At 38.8% G+C, this 19,674-nt stretch overlaps 1 protein-coding gene across 2 annotated transcripts; it reads right to left on the reverse strand.

Annotated features, from left to right (window-relative positions):
* Positions 1 to 612: 612 nt before the first annotated feature.
* Positions 613 to 18,008, reverse strand: LOC113668834 (F-actin-monooxygenase MICAL1). Of its 2 annotated transcripts, XM_089195535.1 has the most exons (21): positions 17,219 to 18,008; positions 15,822 to 15,923; positions 15,170 to 15,528; positions 13,236 to 13,493; positions 12,426 to 12,774; positions 11,587 to 11,725; positions 10,970 to 11,018; positions 10,730 to 10,871; positions 10,308 to 10,399; positions 9,529 to 9,591; positions 9,187 to 9,324; positions 7,725 to 7,977; positions 5,869 to 7,257; positions 5,479 to 5,594; positions 5,075 to 5,279; positions 4,497 to 4,593; positions 3,970 to 4,043; positions 3,772 to 3,880; positions 3,509 to 3,555; positions 2,424 to 2,456; positions 613 to 1,697 (listed from the first exon to the last, which is right to left on the reverse strand). In XM_089195535.1, exons 1-21 carry the CDS (start codon positions 17,700 to 17,702, stop codon positions 1,678 to 1,680), a joined length of 4,518 nt encoding a protein of 1,505 aa, XP_089051661.1. In that variant the 5' UTR covers positions 17,703 to 18,008; the 3' UTR covers positions 613 to 1,677. The 2 variants fall into 2 exon arrangements, with proteins under 2 accessions (XP_089051661.1, XP_027040593.2); XM_027184792.2 differs by lacking the exon at positions 2,424 to 2,456.
* Between the last annotated feature and the right edge of the window lie 1,666 nt (positions 18,009 to 19,674).

The raw sequence follows: 19,674 nt of genomic DNA on the forward strand, positions 1-19,674 counted from the left end.
CCTGCCTTCGTCTGCGTGTTTTCTAGCCAGAGGGGATCGTGAACTCTATCGTCGACAACTCAATTCTAAAAAAATCTCTCTCACCTTTCTTTCTGGTCTTCATCTGGAAACTCTGAGCTTTTAAGGAACATTTCAGGTGTTATTTTATTACCCTGTGAGTCACTTATTCTTTAGAAGAACTCCCTTGACAACCATTTAAAGTGATGGAGGTCTCCTTTTAAATTATATATTATCATCACCATCATTACTACTATTAGCACTGGAAACCGCTGAAAAGGAAATGGTTTTCAGAAACTCATTTCCACATCCTAATAGTATCGCATACATTTGTATACTCTGAGAAATAAGCCTGTTTCGAGGGCGAAGAATTTATTGGTGCCTTGAAGGTTTTCTCCACCCTGCCTCTACTCATTAAGTACTTTCCGTTCTCTGAGAGACGGGGGGCCATTCAACCTCGTTCTTGAGGTAATAGCGAAAGAGACCAAACTTTGAATAGGAGGCCACAATAAGGGCTTCGAGTCACAACTGTCGATGATTGCAGTTGTCGGTGAGGCGTAACATATGCAACGATATTCCTGATAATCTGAACGAAAGAGCACATGGCAGAAATGATAACGCAAAATGATAACGACTTTATTGCAATCAAATCTACATTCATTTTACACAATAAATTAATTCCTACAGAAAATTACCGTGCATTATCCAAATTGTCTCTTCTAAGGCACTCTAGTAATTAATTTCTCATTTTCACTTCATAACGGCAAGGCAGCATGCGCTCTTACTGAGCTCCTTGTTACAACAATCATTTTCCAATCATCTACTGGTGTTTATCCTTCAAATCACATTTTTGTATCGAATTCATATCACAAATTAAATTGATTTTCTCTCTCACTTTGATTGAGTCCAATTTCCCCCTTTGGGTAAAATGGAAGTAAATTATTTGCTTCTGTAACAGATATTCAATGCAAACTAAATGAGTGTTTACTCAGTATAAAGTCAGGAATTTAAAATATCTTGAGGTTCTAGCCGTTTGGGAACACTGTTTACACTAATGTGGTTTAGAAATAATCATATCACAACGATTTCACGCATTAAGTCCTCTAACAGCCTTTTTTTAAAGGCAAAATGTCCGCCACCTGTTTCACAACATAGCGACCTAACGGAACCCAACCGGGAAACTGGGCGAACATTATCTACACGGGCCATTTGAGTCGCAACTCAATAAGCACTTACGTGAACGCAATGTGACAACAAAAAAGCAAAACATTTAACAAAACATATCCAAAGTCTTCTAGTATTTGTTTGTATCTCAGGATCTCGAAAAAAAGATATGGTGATATTACGATACTATCAACAGCTTTATTCGTTCAATGCCAGACTGCTTCAAAGCCATTGTTTCTTCCCCTGAAGTTACATGAATGGCGGTTTTTTCCAAATCAACCTTGCACAGTACAAGTAACAATTGAAAGATGCCAATGTTTAAAAACAGGTTTTACACAGATTTAACATATTTGTGACGTTAGGAAGGACTTCCTTGAACTTGCAAATAGTAAGTTTTTTTTTTGACATAGTTAATTTCTTAAATCGGAAGTGACTCAAATTTGCTGCATTTCACATCGTAACAACTGGAAAGAGAACATCCCCAACAAGTCATCCGGGTAGATTTTTCCACCATAATCACACTGTTGTTATGAAACCTGTCAGAAGCAATAACAATGCGTTAAATAGTGTGCTCTCTCAGTTCTAATTACAGATCCGCGCCCGTGGTTTAGTTGAACAGCGGTTTTCTATATTAGCGTAGGCGAAAAGCGAGGCTATCGGGTCGGGCTTCCCTGATGACCGAGTCCTAGAAGTAGCCCTTCAAAGTCCCAACTTTTACGATCCACGGGCAAGGACGGCAAATAAAAATGACAGCACTAGGGCCGAGACTATCTGCCTTCTCTAATATAAAACACCAGTTGGTAAACAGTTTTTGCCCTTGAACAGAACTATGAAAAAGTACTTGCAATGTGCTCTCTGTTCAAACGTCTTATAAGTAGCATTATTTTTTTTATCATAAACAGTCCTTTGTTTAATGAATCACTTAATAATCTTCAGTTAATGTCAAATTATTTTACCGTACTTATTCATTTATTTGTTTATTTATCAAAGAATCGGTTTATAGTTTAAAATTTTACTTGCTTATTTAGTAGATTTATTCTAGTTTCCTTTTTAAGTTTTCTCAACATACTTAGTAATTAACTAGCTCTTCTTCATCTGTTGTTTACCTTTTTTAAAGTATTCATTTAACATTCAAAATCCTAAAATTTTTGAGCACTTTTTACAAGCACATTTATGACTTATTAGCTCAAAGGTTTATTTCAGGTTACATTTGGAAAAAATCAAAAGAGTTTAGATTTTATATTAAATTTATTTCACTTAACTGATTTTGGAAGACAATCGTCTTTTGTACAATGCTATCATCACAAGAACATGCAAACACAAGTTACATATTAGTACATGTTAGCAAAACATATTAGTGATAAAATGGGTAGCTGTTCGATAGCCTGCAAGCAAGGTCACGTGGTTTGGCACCTTGACTTTGGTGGGGTTCTTAATGGTGGCACGGAAAAGGAGGGGGGGGGCTAAAGAGGCAGGACGGGCCGGCGAGGGGTATGGTGCCAAGGAGAACTTCCTCGCAGGCGAAGTGTCCATGTGACCCACTACATATGCTCTGTTATGAAACTGTGCTGTCATTAAATAGTCTGTTCTATACGTCTGAATTTTGCAAACCAAAAACCTTCTGCACATCGATCGGTTAGTGTAACCACCGAGTCAAATGCATATGGAGTTTTTGATTAGTTTTGTTATAAACTAGGTCCTACATGTTCACATTGCTTAAAAATAATAAATAAAATAAGCTTTTGGATGGTTCGTTTAGACTATGGAGTAAATAGTTTCGTATCGCAAATAGTTAAATCGAAGAGTACAGCACCAGAATCCGAGTTAAAATGTCATTGTTCAAATGATCCAACTCGCATTGCATAAGAGTGTGACGCAGTTTCGGTATAATTTAATTAAAGATGAAAGAGAAATGTATTGCAGTCTTTCCAAGGATGGTTAACCTGTTCCAGGCGTCCAGTCAATAAGGGGGGCAAAATAAACGAACTGCGCGATCGTAACAGCGGAGAAAAAAAAAAAAGAAAAAGAAAGAGGATGTTTGAGTCGGTCGCGACCCAACCCGACCTCTCTTCGGCTTTTCTCTCAGCCGCTACTTTCGCGTCATTGACTTAACGCTTCATGTTACTGACTGAACGCCTTCAACAGGTTAAAGGACGATACACATCGTGAGCGGTAAAATATTGGGATCTCAGCCGATATAAGAACATTGACGCATGAAATAAGTCCGCGACGCCGTTTCAGTATTTGATAAAGATTAAAAAAAAGTGGTCTGCAGATGATCAAATAATACCTCAACATGATAGTGCATAGGTAAGGGGTCAATTGTATTACCACTAGGTAGACTAACCTTTCGCTTCAATCATGGCATCAACAAGCCTGTCTTCTTCTTGTTCTCTGCGAGAGAAAGTTTACATCAAAACACAGTCCTTCCAACCAAAAATGTCCAAGTTCGCTATAGGAAAATATAATCTTTTTCCGACCCCACCAGGAGGCAACGCGTTCAAAGTGGTTAAAGACATCACAGAACTACTGAAGAAAGTTGAAAACTACTATTTCACAGACCAGTAGTGGCGGAAAAGACCCTCCCCCCCTCTCCACAGTCCCACAAACCTCTTTCTCTCCTCGTCCAACAGTTCCACTAATGCGTTCCTCTGCTCCACAATATCTACAAGCTGTTTGGTCTTCTTCTGTATGGATCTGTTGTCATCCTTTCTTGGATCTAACAGAACAACGGCAGAGAGTAAATAAATACAAACATTTAATTTCAACCATAATTCTTTTAAAAGGATACCAATCAGTGTAGCTTACCATCTTTCATGAGGAGTTCTCTAATCTCCTGCTCTAGTCTTCCTTGTTGGTCCTCAAGCTGAATGGAGTTTGCCCTGTAAATAAAACAGACAAAAATTGAGACTCTCTTGGATTCACGTTACATTTATTATTATCTAACGAGGCCTGTTGCCTTTCTACGTTACGAATCCTATAAGGTTCACGATTTTTTATTTAACTCAATTGGGCAATTATTCATTTTTCCGGCATCTATTACCCGTCACTCCTAAATAACTTACGATCATAATTGATCGAAGCACACAGAAAAATACAGTGCAAACCGGGAAGCCATCGAAAAAAGAGGTCTTGAATCCAGAAAAAAAGGATAGAAAAAGCGGGCGTGTGGGTGACACAGGCTCCAGGGAGCGTGCAACTGGCTATAACCAAGTACCTATAGTTCTTCGTGCTTATTTGACGAAGGATCAGAAAGGCCGAAGAAAGGCCAACAGATTAGAGCGAAGTACATTTTAGAAACATATGAGAGCGGTTTGACGGCCCCTTATACTCACTGAATGACCAGTTCTGACTCATATCGAATCAGCGCGTTCTTCCTGTTCACTAGTTTGAACCACTGAAACATCAGCTTCTGTTCCTCTGAACCAGAATCTGTTCAAAACATTAAAGGCGAGTCAAGATCTCAATGGCGAAACCAAGATCAATAATCTACAAATTCAATGAAACGTTTGCCGCCAACGTTTTTCATTGTGAGACAAGCCCTCTCAGAATAATTTCAATGAATGATCTAAGGTTTAAAATAGAGATTAATAACGCAGTGAACTGCCTTGAACCAAATAATAACATCCGTAGATTAACTGCGAAAGTGGTTTCATAAGATTGTTATAAACGAAATCTTGGCTAAGCAACTTTCTTTCACTTGAATTGGTTCCCTCGTAGATGTTCTTTGGTCACGGAGAGAGCGCGCGGCGAGACGAAACCAAAAACGGCCTCAAAGCGGACAAGGATTTGGAGTGTCATGTAATCTATTTCCTTCCCGAGAAAATGGGAACTCTGTGTGACCAGACTACTCAAGTATTCAGTTAGCTTTAAGTTCCGCAGAGACTTCTCTGGGTAACCGTTTGAAACTCACTGTTTCCTTGTCTGAGCGCCTTCTCAACAACGACTCCTTCACGCTCTAAGTCGGCTTGTTTGACGGCCACTTCCTCCAGTTCTCGTTGTATTGACTGTGCCATGCGCAGTCGCTTCGATTCTCGCTGCTTCATCGCGCTACGAATCTTGGCTTGCTCTCGTCGCTTCACTTTATCATCCGGCATCTCGGTGTCACGTCTTCCCGGCTGGAATATGAACGAGCAGTTATAAACATTTAATTTTTAAAAAGTAGGTTTCACTAAATTTAAGCTACATACGTAAGTGATAGTGAAAACAACATTTCCTATAATACCAGGTAAATTCGAGTGGACACCCTAAAATCAAGAAGTACTGTGATTGAGATGAACCTCACAGAAGAATGTATATTGATAGTAGATACCTTACCTTGCTGAATCGCCGAGCATTTGTTCGTTGCAATTTGGGACTATCATCCAGCATTTCATCTCCACTTGATTCAGAGAACAATCCTGAATCGTCTTTTTTCAGATTCAGTGCTTCTTCTAAGAGTAAATAGAAGACGATTTTGAAGAGTTAGAAGAGGGAAGAAAGAGCTGGATGGAAAACAACGAGTCATAAATTGAAAAAAAGAAAAAGTCTTGTCACACAACATGTTTTTTCGTCATCATTGCGGTTGCAAATAAGTAACCTGCATTCATTATTGCAGGCAAACTTCAGTACTCGAAGTTTAAATGATCTGCATCGCATCAGATCAAGATAGGTCAGCAATGTGGATGTTTGAACTGCTGCATGCGTACACAACTGTTTGCCACATACCTTTCTCAGGCGTACTAATACCATCGTGCAGATCAAGAACCACAAATCCCATATCTACTGAATCTTTCCCAATTTTCTCCTCTTTTTCTTCCTCGATTTCCTTTCTAACTTTACCCAACCGAAACCTTGGCTTTCCTGTCGGCTTGCGCTGAACAATCTTGGTGGTCTCCTTTGTAGAGTGAAAAGGTTCCTCTGAGGGAACTCTGGGTAACGAGCGCCGCTGAGCGCCAGGACTGGCTGTGGGCTCAAGTTCTTCCTCTTTCCCAAACTTCTTCCCAGCGTCGTTTTTGACTGGACTCGATTTCTTCCATTCCTCTCTTTCGGCCCATTTATCTTTCACTGTCGGAGGACGGAAGTCATTGGCGATCAAATTGGTTAATCTGGCCGTCCGTGCAGCCACAAGAGATCCTGCGGGAGGTTTTTTGTTCCCCGGTGATGTTGGTGAGGTTGGCGATCTGGGTGATGGAGTTGGCTCATTCTTGGTTGCTACTGAAACCGTCTTCGGGCCAGCCTTCGTTTGACCAGCAGCTTTCCTTTCAGAAGAAGGAATCGGGGTGTCATCATCCAGCGAAATGTCCACCATTTTAAGCTGCATCTTTTTCTGAGGGTTGCGTTCCGTTTCGTTGGCCGCTTGAACAATTCCTTCTAATGCCTCTTGAGTCTCTTTTTCATCTGGATTCAAAACCACTGATAATGGCGGATACATAGCCCGTCGAGACTTCGCCTTTCTCCTCTCTAGCGTTCCAAGCTTCTGAACCTTTCCCTCTTGAGCTTCTTGTCTTTTAACCCAAGATTTGCCAGCAGCTGCTGTCTTTACAGCGTCAATGACGCCCTTTCGCTCTTCCTCTCGCTTTTTCTTTCTCTCCTCAACAGGTGCCTCCTCCATATCGATGTCCACGACAGTCATCCCCTTGGTGGCATCTATCAGCTCACCAGGCGTACCCGGTCGAAACTCAGCCTCCGCCTCAAACTTTCGAACTTCCTCCCTTGACGGGATCTTCAGTGGCTGGGTACCTCTTCGTCTACCGTCCCCTGTCTGGTCTAGTCCATCGTCAAACGAGTAGCCCTTGCCTTTTTCACGCACGGTAGCGTCGGATTTTCGTACAGAAGATATGCTTGACCGCCTCAGTGGGCGCGCCTCCAAGCATCGATACTTCCCAGAGGTGTAGGACCGATCTCTCGGACGATCTTCTTTCTCCTCACTGACCGTTTCTTTCTCTTCGTGATAGCCGTTCATTTGAGCACCAGTCTCTCCTTTGGTTTTATAACTGACTGGTTCTCCTGCATCAGGGTCGATTGTAAACTCGACATTCTTAAACAAAGTTTCCGGTGCAGCAGATTTAGATTTCAAAAGTTTCGGTCTGCCTTTAGCAGTAACTTCCTGTTCATCTGTAGACAAAATAAGAAGAATAATGTCTAGTAATAGAGGAAAGAGACAAAAAGAGATAACATCTTTTGAAGAAATAATAAAATCACTACGAGAGGGGTCCTGCACACCAAAAAGAGGAAAAAAGGGAGCTTTCTTAAGAGAGTAAAAGTCGCAGTAGTAATGTGCTCGCCTCTCAACACCGTAACCCGCGTTCGATTTCAGAGCTTTGCAGCATGTGTGGGTCGTGTTCCGTCGTTGGTTCTCGTCCTTACCCCGAGGGTTTTCCCAGAGTTCTCCGGTTTTTCGTTTCTGCCCGCAAGCAAAAATTCGAAGCCTAATTTGACCTGGAAAACAGTAGACGAGGAACCACCCATGGAAGTGCCACTGCTAATGCTAAGCTGAGATTAAAATACAATAAACATTCTCTTCAGAACCAAGCCTACAGCTAAGGGAAGGACAGACGAGAGATAAGTGATTGAATACATACCAGCGGGTTCCTCCTGCATCTTGTACAACAACTGATCATAGTGCAGGTGACACAGGAAGTGTCCCTTGTCCTGGTCTGATGATGGGCTGATGTAAGAGTAAGTGCCTAGCCTGAGCGTGCAGCCGCATTCCTCGCACAAGAAACACTCGCGATGGAAGAAATGGCCCTCTGCAGACAATCTCTCCATCAGGTAAACACGACGATTGCAGAAGAAACAGTGTTCACTCGAGTCCCTCAGTGAAGGTACCTTGTTCTAAACAGGAAAAAAAATTGGATACAAAGATTGAACTTGGTTTACCTCAAACTCCTAGTACAGGAGTCCGATTTAAATTTCTTCGCAGGCAACCTTATATTCTATTCAAAGCGTGAGGTTTGACAAGTATTTTAACCCTTTAAATCTGTAAATTAAACTTAAACTAAACTGAACTATAAAAATTTTAGGCATATAAAACGCACTTGATTCGACTGAAAATACTTGTAATAGAATTGCACTAAAATTGCTCCACAGGCATAATAAAATCCTAGTCCACAGCAAATGAAGTATTTTGTATCAGCTATCGCTGATCAAACTAAGCACATTAACAGCTCATAAAAGGCGCACCTCCATTCAATGAGACGAATATTTTTAGTGCCTACTTTTGTCTCGACGGATAAATGCTTGTGTACTATTAATCTTTGCTACCTCCACTGAAAACACACCTACACCTTGGCCACACTTGTACTCGCTCTACAGTTGCTTACCACTCCTTTGAGCAGAGAAGGCATGCCACCTCCATTAATTGCGCATTTCAAACAATTTGGAAAAAAATTAAACGAAGACACTTCGCGCATTCTCATTGGTCGAACGGTGTGTTTAGGTGAGAGCATTCAAACATAGTTCTGACCTTTTAGGGTAAGATATATATATATATATATATATATATATATATATATATAGATATATATATATATATAGATATTGCTCTTTGGCATACAAAGCTTTGCTTTCATGTCCAAATTGAGCACTCTACTAGGATGAGTCATTGCTGCTAGCATTATGCATGCTCACTAGTTTTTCTAGTTTGAGCACTCTGGCATGGCTTAGATGATCCCACATATGTGAGATCACTTGGGGTGGCCATATGGTCTTACCTCCATCCTAGCATCAGCACTGCACTGATGAGGCCCAGAAGGCCGAAACAGTACTGTCTGCAGTTATATATATATATATATATATATATATATATATATATAAATATAAATATTATGAGAGGAAAAAAGGACGCAACTACATTTCCCGACAAGCCTGTTTCCCGACAAGCCTGTGATGAAGTGAGTTAAGAGTGAAGCGATCCACGAAACAGGCTTGTCGGGAAATGTAGTTGCGTCCTTTTTTCCTCTCATTTAAAAAGAAGAAAAAAAACTCTATAGCTTTCATGTAATCCCCTTTAATAATAAAACAATCAGATCAGTACACACTGACCTTCTTTCCATCTGTGGGTCCAAACACTTGCGCAGCCAAAGCGCTGATTCTATTGCTCGTCTTACCAGTAGTGACTGCGGGGGCCTGAAGAGATTCCTGTGGGGTGGAAGTGTCCATTGGGGTGGGAGCCTCATTCTCCTGTTGTCAAACGGAAATAAAAACATTAGTATTTGCGTAACAATACGTGTGTTCGATCCAGATAGAGGCTCTCCCAACTTCCCATGTATATCCATTCCTCGATAGACGCACACTGCGCATGAACCAATTCATAAAAAACGTACAGTTTACTAGAACGAGCATCTGACTATATCCAAACAGGCCTCAAAATCTAACGGTCTTAACCTTGGACGCTGCCTTTCTTCTCTTCGATACCGTATCAAATATTTCCTCGTTTCGCCTCTTCTCCTAAAAAAAAAAAGGACATTTATAAACTGTTTTCTGAGTTCTATACAGACTGATGTGCGACCTTTAGAAGATTGCGAGTACACTTTTCCTAAGTGTACATATATGTCACTAGCGTGATTTGTAACTTCCTCTAAACATCAGGCGGATATAAGAAGTAATAAACGCAATAGCAGATAGCAAGGTAACAGATCTGTCCATAACAGCGACGCATTACATACACAACACAACAACTACACTGAATTACAACGAGCTCTGGAGGACGTACGTACTAATTTAGACATTATCAACAATGTATGAATATGTAGTTGACCCGTTTACTCCCAAAATCTGATCAGTAATTCCTCACTGTCCGCCACACAAATCTTACGAATTTTCTACGGAAAATTTTGTATTAGATCATCTAATAATCCCCTAATTAGTATTTACCTTTATTCTCCTCACTTGTCTGGTTAATATCATATCGATATTGTAAGGAAAAATTCTGTCTTGGTCACCCATTGGAGTTAAACGGTTAAAGTCTATCATTAGGCTAACTGGAGGCACTATGGGGGGGGGGAGGGAGTGTTTAACATGTGTGCCTATGCATGGATAGCAACATCAGTGTAATTGTATATTGCACGTATCAACAACTTGTTTATTTGCATGGATTGCAATGTCCCGAGCTAAAACCCAAATAAAACCTCCATGTGAATTGGCAACACATCACTTCTACTGACCTTGTGGGTCCGACGAGACACTCGTGTTAACACAGACAGCTTGGACAGTGGAGACTTGGCTCTGAATTCCCGCAGTTCAGTTGTCTTCTCGGCTGCAAAAAAATAACAACCCCACACTCACTACTGCCCAAGGTTGACCACAGTTTTATTAAGAAAGTGCTTCACACATCATACTATCTGGTTCGTTCATTTGATATTTTTTCCATTCTCCACCATCCATTCTCTCTTAGGGTACCAGTACGAGACATCAAAGATTTGGAAGCTACGTGAGTCATTCTAGCATGTAGACTTTATCTCTGAAGAGCACAGATGTTAAAAACTAATATTCCAGAGACTCCTTCCTTAGCTCCTATATAAATCAAGACTAAACATTACCTGAATTTAATATTCACATTTAGTAGTTTATGGTAGATGCAGCTTACCTGGAGTCTCATTTTTGAACACTTCATGGTACTGTGACACATAGCTGACTATCATCAGAGTGTCAGGAACTTCCTTCATGGCCATTTCACTGGCAGAAATTTGAGGGGGAATTCCAAGATGTTCCTCAGCAACATCAAATGCCTGAAAGAGGAAGAAATAATAGACCAAATGAATTTTTCATCTTCAAGAATAAGGTAACACAGTAGGAGACACATATTGTTCTTGACAAATTCTCTCACCAGCTGGGTGTTTTTCAAACGATCCTTAGGTGACAAGGAAGAGTAATCACTGCAATGAAACACATTTGTAACACAATCATTATAATTTGCACATTGATCTTAAGAGCCTCACTACCAGCTTGGATGTCTTCTTCAAAGACCTACTGCAAAAGTACATAGAATGGTTCTCCAGGGAAGAGAAACAATTACAGCATGTACGATTATACTTCCCTGTGTGATTGACCACTTTCTCAAAAAGAACAAAAAAGGAGATGTTAAGTAAAAACAAGAGCAACTTTATCACTCACTTTTTATTACCTCCAGTCAGTTTGGATGCATTTAATAAATTTGTATTTTCATGGGTATGCACTTTGAGTTTCCTATTGAAACTTAAGGTAGATACCTGCAGTCATTTTATACCTAGCAAATATGATTCCAGCAGTTTGGGTATAAACCAATGAAACTGGGTACAAATCAACTGACTTTCAGTATGTAAAAACTGAGTATGAAATGACCATAGATACAAAACAACTGGATGCTGTTGTTGCACAGAATGCAGTCAACATGCACTCTAACTAGTACATATGCTAAGGTTAGCATGTCTAAACACAATAGTCCATGAGTAATAGCCCTCCTACATAAGATCAGGTCTGTAGCGATGAATAATGGCACAGAAAGCAAGGCCATTTCTCCATGACGTTGACATGTCATTGATCTTCACATTCCTATACTTCTTGGTTTGCTCTTGACACCATCTGAGCAACATTCTTGCATTTACTGAAACAGGATGAAGAACGAACTGAAATTTATGGCAAAAATGTAAGTTTAATCCTATGCTACTGACAGTAATTCCATTTTCACATATTTTTGTGCTATTTCTTCACAGTCAAATATATTCAAATACCCTACTTTAACTAAGTAAATATCTTTTGTAAGCAAGTGGGGGCAAGTCATGTCAAACCATATCACTAAATACAACTAAAAATGGTCATCCAGTAAAATTCCTGATATCACCGCTAGTCAGGTAGTTGCATCTTTCCGGAAAGAAAAGAAAACCTGGAAGACAGCAGTGGGTGGGCTCCTGGAACTGATACTGCTATTAAAGCATACCCTGTGCAACCTTCTGAAAAGCCCCAGTCCTCTAGCTCATAAAAAAGAAGACTATGTCATCTCAGAATGAATTATGATTGATCTTGACTGTTTCTATGTCTCCTTAACTAAACATTGACATTAGTATTTTTTATGACTGTCACTAAACCTTATCTTGGTACTCACGGGATGTAATCTTTAAAAAAACTGTGTGGGAATTAATTGTTTGTTGCTTAAACAAGGTGTTACCTTTAGGAGCAAGTCATGTCTATAAACTGACATTCCAGTATCTTTTCAGGGATTCTTAAAAAGGAATTGCAACAATTACTCCCATAATATTAATTCATAACCTTTCCCTCCAGAACCACCCTCCCAAGACTTTTCTCACCTCCTCCCTCAATAGCGCCAAGGTCTTTACTTGTGTCCATGGGTTCTGCTTCAGATCCATCCATCTGGTCAATTGGTCCTTTTTTGTTATCAAACAAATGTTTCACTCTGTTCTGTGAGACACATGATTTGTTCAAGTTTGGGTACCGAGTGGCTGGATTAATACTGTACTCCTCAAAATTCTTGGAGATGTTCTCTGGAGTTGTCTGAGCAAGAAGCCGGAATATACTGTCTCTTTCTGTGAGCAGGTCAATGGGTTCCCTTCCCAGTCCCCAACCTCTCATTGTCCAGGCAGCATCAAAACATCCCAAGAAACCTCTTGCACAACCTGAGCCAGTTGGCCAAAATGGCTGCAAACAGAGACATGACACAATTAATTAACCGAAAATTCATAATACCAATACCCAAACCTCATTTGCAACTTCTGGACTTCCAAAGTGTGAAAAATATTTTTAGCTTATGGAGAAAGAAACCAAAACAGTACAACATAGGAATTTTAAAACCAACGTTAAACAAAACGTGAAAATTTTGACTATACTCCCAAATATCCTTGCTAGTCTATGAAATACTTGTTCAAACTTTATTTAAGCCAAAGGAGAAGCTGTATATCAGCAAAATATGAAAGAAATGTTGGAAAAAAAAAAGAAAAGAAAAAATTGTAATCAGGGGCAGGTCAGAGGCTTCTGTGCCTTTTTTATTTTCTCCTTTTCACTCTATGCCATTGATATGAATCCTTCCTGACCCATGCTTTACCCCTAGATAAAGAGAAATTATTTTGGGGCTAATATAAGATCATGTCATTTAATCCTACCTCTAATAAGCTGTCTCCAACAACTAATGCTAGAAGACGTTTTCCCCTCCTTTCATAAATCTTGGCAGCATGTTCAGAGTGATACAAAGAAGTGAAATCAAACATTGCTACATCTTCCTTGAAGTAGTGATTCTTTGCAAAGTCTAGTTGAGGTAGCTGGTAGCTTGTGGAAAAGTTTGCAGCTTCTCTTGCATATGCCAGAAGCTTATCATGGTTCACGTTGCTTGTTTGAAGAAGATCATATGCATCTTGGAAATCCTGTGAATGAAGGTAAAGAATTATATTTCAAGTTCTTGCAGCAATTAAGTGTGTCACAAAGAAGGTGTGTAGCTTCTTGAGTGCTCTCCAAACTCCCCAAGTGCTTCATATCTCAATGAACGCACACTGACGAATGAACCAATTGTTTTATAGCATTTACAACCTGATGGTTTACATGTTGTAAAAGGGTTAATATTCCCTCTGCTATGCTTCAGCCCATTGATAATTTTGTTTCAGGAAAACATTTTGCTAGGCTGTAAACAGCAGTTCTTCCTCACCAGCTGGCTCACAACTTTCCATGTTTAGCTTAAATTTGCCACCAAAAAATTGCCACCAAAGTCTTAACCAGTTTTTTAATAGTAAAATTCCAAAGTAAAAAATTGCAGAGAAAATGTTTTATCTTAAGGGATTTGTTTGCTGACGTCATGAGCGTGCACAATGGGAATATGAAGCATGCTCACACAATTGAATTTGATTAGACAAATTTACTAGCTATGTTATAAATTTATTTTAAATATTAAAGATCATGTTATATCCTGCATTCACAAGACATTGCTGTCAACATTTTCTCAGAGAGATCATGTTTATAAAACATAGATTATACTTAGCAGCTTCAAACTAATTAGTTTAATTTATTCTATACAAAACATGTACATTATCAGAAAACTGCATCTTGATAAGCAGTTTGTCAATAAGGATTGGTCAGTTTCATTCCACTAGTAAATTTGGGCAATTCTATTCAGTTTTATACAGTTGTATTATTATATTGAATAAGTTATTTACAGGATGCTGATAGTTACCAATAAATTCTGGTGTAAAGTGAAGTGTATTCTAAGCAAAAAGACCAGCTTTGTGAGGTCATACAACAAAAACAGTCAGTGCTATGGGCTAAACACTGAGTTGAGACCACAATTATTTACATAAGGTCTAACCCACATTATGGTTTTATGCTAGCAGTGCACCTCAGGTTTTCTTTTTAAGGGGCTTGATTTAATTAAATAAATGTCTTTCCATTGTTATCTTTTGGCCCTTTATCGACACTGTTAACAAATTAAAATAATTGTTATAATGAAAGGTTGGATCAATATCAGTATCTGAGCAAATGCCCACCTACCCCTCCCCTAACCCAACAACAGTCTATTGATAACAAGTCAGGGTTAATGTTGGGTTAGGGGAGGGGTAGGTGGGAAGTTGCCCAGATACTAAAATTGATCCGAAAGGTTCAGCTGAATTGAATTTAAACAGTGGCTAAACCTAGTTAAAATAATCAGACTATTATATATGGTGTCATTTCATGTTCAAAATATGAATGAGATGTAAAGAAAACTCAACAGAGATTTATTTACCAACAATACATGTAACCAAAAAATCCCCTGGGACATGCATCACATGAATACAAGACTGACAAGTTTGAGAGCAGAACTTTCTGTGTTATACACCACACAAACCATGATGCTTTGCAATAAGTTAGAGCTGATAATACACTATTTATTGTTTCCTGGTTCTTAGTGAACACCACAAACAAGTCATGAAGGGAAAGACAAAGGGTTGTGTTGGCTCAAGGATGCTCAATTGAGCAATTGAGGGGAGACAACTATTAAATGGATCAACCTCTGAAAATACTCTTCTTAAGGTAACTTTATTTTTCTAAATTCTAATGCCTAGTCTAAACTCACCTTTTTGAGCACCCCTTTCTGAAGTAAACTGTTCTTCTTTGCACACATCACAAAGTAGTGCGTCTCATCTTTGTAGTACACAATGTTCTCAAGGTCAATACCAGTGCTATCTTTCAAGTCTTGGAAAAACTGTTGATTGAAAATGAAAGCAACCCCACTTATCTCCTCCACTCTGGCCTCTTCCTTTGAATTTTTGTTCACAAAGTTCACAGTGATACCAATGGCCAGCTTGCCACGAAATTCCTTTCCTTTAAAACCTTTCAATGCAGCACGCCTGCCATCAGCAGCCACCACAATGTCAAAATCAAATTTATTGAGGTGATGAGAGGGTGAGTCAAAGTTTCCTCTCCAGCCATGAGCTGAAATTAAAAAACCCATATCAAGCATTATAGAGATGTAAATGACAAAATGATCTCCACAGACAGTTAGCATTAAGACAAAATAACTTTTCTCAATGTTTTAAATGTGTAAACCTAATAATTAGTAAATTCACACTACTTAGTTTGGCCAACAGGATCAACACTCTATAAAAACAATCAAGGAAGAGGGAGAGGGGTTCTTACTTGAGAAAAACGTTTGATTTACAAACATGGCAGAGGTCAAACACAATGGGGGCCACAAAGTCAAAAACAAGAAAAACAACTGTACTTACCATCTGTTGGCTCCACTAGATTAAGGAATCCACATTTGGCATAAACTTGTACTCCAAGCAAGAGGGACACCTTAAGTAGAATAACTTGAAGTCTACGAATACCTGAAATAAGAAGTTCCACTCATTGGCACATGATATTAAAATTACTTAATTGTGTTGTTTATACATGTCTCTGTATTCAGAGTCTTTCAACCTGCTTAACAAGCACAGATAAGATCTTGTTTAGCCAGGAGATACTCAAAATGTTTCAATAGTGAACTTTGGGTAAATAATATGAATTTACTTCTCAAGTGGAGAGCACTTGATCACCAACTAAAATGATTCAAAAGTATTGGCACTTTGCCTTCTGATAAAAGGAATGATGATAGACCAGTTATTTTCCCTCATTAAATGATTCTTGCATTACTAAAATTTAACAATAAAGAGCTATCCTTATCCAAAAAAGGTTCTAAATTTGTTCAAAAAGCATGCTAAAAATAGATTTTTAACCTTAAAATCTGAATTCGACAAAAGACATTATTATTCATCACTGCAGGAAAAGAGGTGTAGTTAATTTCAAATTGTTTAAATACCAGTGGGACAGCATTTTTGTTCCATGCACAGTTTTTAGGATCAGGCTAAGTCATCCTTAGCCAAATAACTGCATTTTGATGAGGAAGAACTGAAAGATATTCGTTTCCTCGTTCCTATTTTTGTGCGCTGAATGGTTTGTTGCAACTCTTACACCGATTCTCAAAAAGCCACCTGCAGTCTCTAATTTGTGAAATTAATTCTGACAATACACAAACGGATAATTCATCGTGAACCTTCCTATAACGGTCACTTGAGAGATACTCACAAAACAGAAGGAAATACAGAGCTATTTCCTAAAGAATTTATTTTGAGACGGAACGGCGCTCTATGAGGTTAATTGCCTCGCTTTGGGTTAATTAGAAGAAAAAAATAATTCAGCGTCGTGTTGTCTTCAAAGAAAAATATGTTTAAGAGTGAAAAACAACTGTGTTTAAGGTTTGAATCCTTTATGATCACTAATGGTTATTGTAGAAGTCATATTTTGTTTCACTACAGAGAATATACATCTCAACTCTTGTCATGTCACACTGAGGAGAACAGGAGAAGTTATGTAATGTACTGAACCTCATGCGATGCATGATAGAAATCACACGAATTATGACTTAAATTGAGCATTAAAAACCAAATGGCGATCATTGCCGGATAGTTAAGAGTCAGTTTGGTTAGATTCGATGGATTTTTTCGGCAATAATTGCTGAACTGTTTTGTATAATATACTGAAACGATCCATAATTTCTCACGCAAAAATGTACTCTGATATTTGGTAAGTACGTCTAAGATTCCGGAAGTAACAAATATTCAAGGGAATAAGGAAAACTACTTACTTATGTGATCGATGGCTCCAGCACAGAACTGTCCGAAAAATTTCTTAGCTCCTAAATTTTTCAAGTCCACAATTAAGAATGGCCACAGATGAAGGACATTGTTGCGAGAAAAACGATCTCGTTTTTCGATGACAACGACGTAAGCACCGAGCAAAGCGGCTTCAATTGCCGATCTCAATCCACATGGCCCTGCACCGATGATGAGCACTTTATTTTTGACACACGGCTTGTTTCTGTAGTCCTTGTGTTCCGCTCGTTTGTCTAGTTTCGTCCATAGAGACTTGCACTTCCAAGAAGTTAATTTGGACTTGAGGGAAGCATATAGCGTCTTGTGATTTCGGGGGTTCACGTCGACGCTTTGACAAAGTTTTCGGAAAACGTCTAGCGTCTCCTGGAGATCGGTAGTTTGAAGAAAGGCATCGAATAGTTCACCCGGCGTCAGAGTGCAGATCTCTTCTTTGAAATAACCATCTTCTTCTTCCATAGCGCATCAAATACTTGACTCTCGTGAGCTCGGAGGAGTGGTTCGCTCAATAGCTGATACTTGTCAATGCTCCAAATAACTCGAATTATTCACCTTTTTACCTTTTGAGCGATAGTTTCAACGGGAGCCTTTCCAAGTAAGTTTTTAACTGAATCATTTCTTCTTGGTTTTAAGCCAAAGATACAAAATTCAAGCGAAACATGAGCATAATTTCCATGTCAAACAAGACGTTTATGTAATAAACAAAATTTTAAAGGTAGTGAAGTTTGTCAGCGGTGTCCTCCCAAGAGACTTCCCACTCTATTTACATTGTACTTCTTTGCTCTCTCATTTGTACTTCAACAACCGGAAGTCACGGGCTTGTCACATCAGAATTATTTGGCAATGAGGCAATGAAGTGACTTGAATTCGTCATTTGCTTTTATAATTCCTAAGGTTAAGGGTTAATCCCTTATCTGAAGAAGAAAACTATAAATCAAATGCTGTTAAGTGAAAACTATTTCATCTCTCTGTTAGCCTCGACCTTTTAAAATCACTCAAGCTTGTGATCATCACATCGAAATCAGCATCCACGACGTACGTCATTTCCGGTAGCATGTGAATTACCTAACCATTTTGAAACTACTGATGTAGTTTTCGTGCAATAATCTTTTTTTCGTTGGGAAAAAAAAGTAGCTGACCAGCTGGGTCAGCAAAAAGATTGAACGAAAATATTTTTATTTACCTTGACCTCTTTTGCGGCATGCTTCAGCGAAAGGGCTGCAACAACAGGTCTCGTGATTTAAAGGACAGGAATATCCTTTTCAACTGACCGAGGTTCTTACGTGGCTATGTCCTCAGGGCCTTGGGGCAGTTGGTTGTTCCTGAGTCTTAAAATGTTGTTGTGAAGAGTACAAATTTGAGGAGAGGTTTTATTCAGTGTTGAACTACCCCCATTAATATTACACAAGCACAAAGAATAGATTTAGTGAATACTTCAGGTCGATAAATCCTAGGTTCTAGCGCTTCAAGTCTTTCTGCTAATTTTATAACTTCGCAATTTCGTTTACAGGAATGAAGAACGTGAAATAATTCAGCAACTGAGGAACCGCACGTAACTGCTCTCTGATGATTTCTGAGGTCACTGAACATGCATTTCACTGCAAAAAAAAAAATAAATAAAAAAATGACGGTGCTCAGTTGTGTATGAGGCCGGAGAAACGCATTACCTATGCGAGTTACTTAAATTTACGCCGGTAAAACCTCAAAGTCTACTTTTATGACGAAAACCATCTGTATAATCTAGGTAATAAATTATTTAAAAAACGATTTCTAGGTTCATCTTCCACCCTCTTTCCGTTTTTTTTCTCTTTCTTTTCATTTCAGACATTATAATATTCATTTCTTCTCCTGCTTTGAGAGTGGAACAAGGCATTTTATCAGTGGTAATCTTTTGAAACTGAAATATCTTGAGTCCTATATATATGGCAGTTTGAAATTGCAGTTAAAAGTGCATAAGTTGAACGCAACCTTGATCAAAAAATTATTCAATTTTCTTATCATCTAATTACATCACGGGGTGGAACTGAAAAAGAAAAAAGTGACCAATTAATTTCAACTGTTTAAAGACTTTCATCATTTAAGATTAAAAATGATCATACCTGCTCGCGACAGAATCCTACCCAGCATGATGAAATAAAGCTTGATAAATAGAGTTATGGTTGATTTTAATTTTATAGCAATTGCACGTGTTTAGGTCGTGTCGGCTCTTAATATCCATCTAGTTTCATGCGGGGGATTTTTAATTTCGGTGAACTTATCCGGAAGATTCAGTTTTACAAGGCTGCTAGAGTTGACATAAGTTTTGGACACCTTGTATAGATTTTTCAGGTCTTTCTTCAATAGCAAAGTAAAAATGACTGTTGTACCTTGTTACAAAAATTGATGAAACACCTGAATAGTAACATTTTGCTTCAAGCAAAATGTTACTTTA

Source organism: Pocillopora damicornis, chromosome 2, assembly GCF_964200805.1.
Source record: "Pocillopora damicornis chromosome 2, jaPocDami1.2, whole genome shotgun sequence".
Classification (NCBI taxonomy): Eukaryota; Metazoa; Cnidaria; class Anthozoa; order Scleractinia; family Pocilloporidae; genus Pocillopora; species Pocillopora damicornis.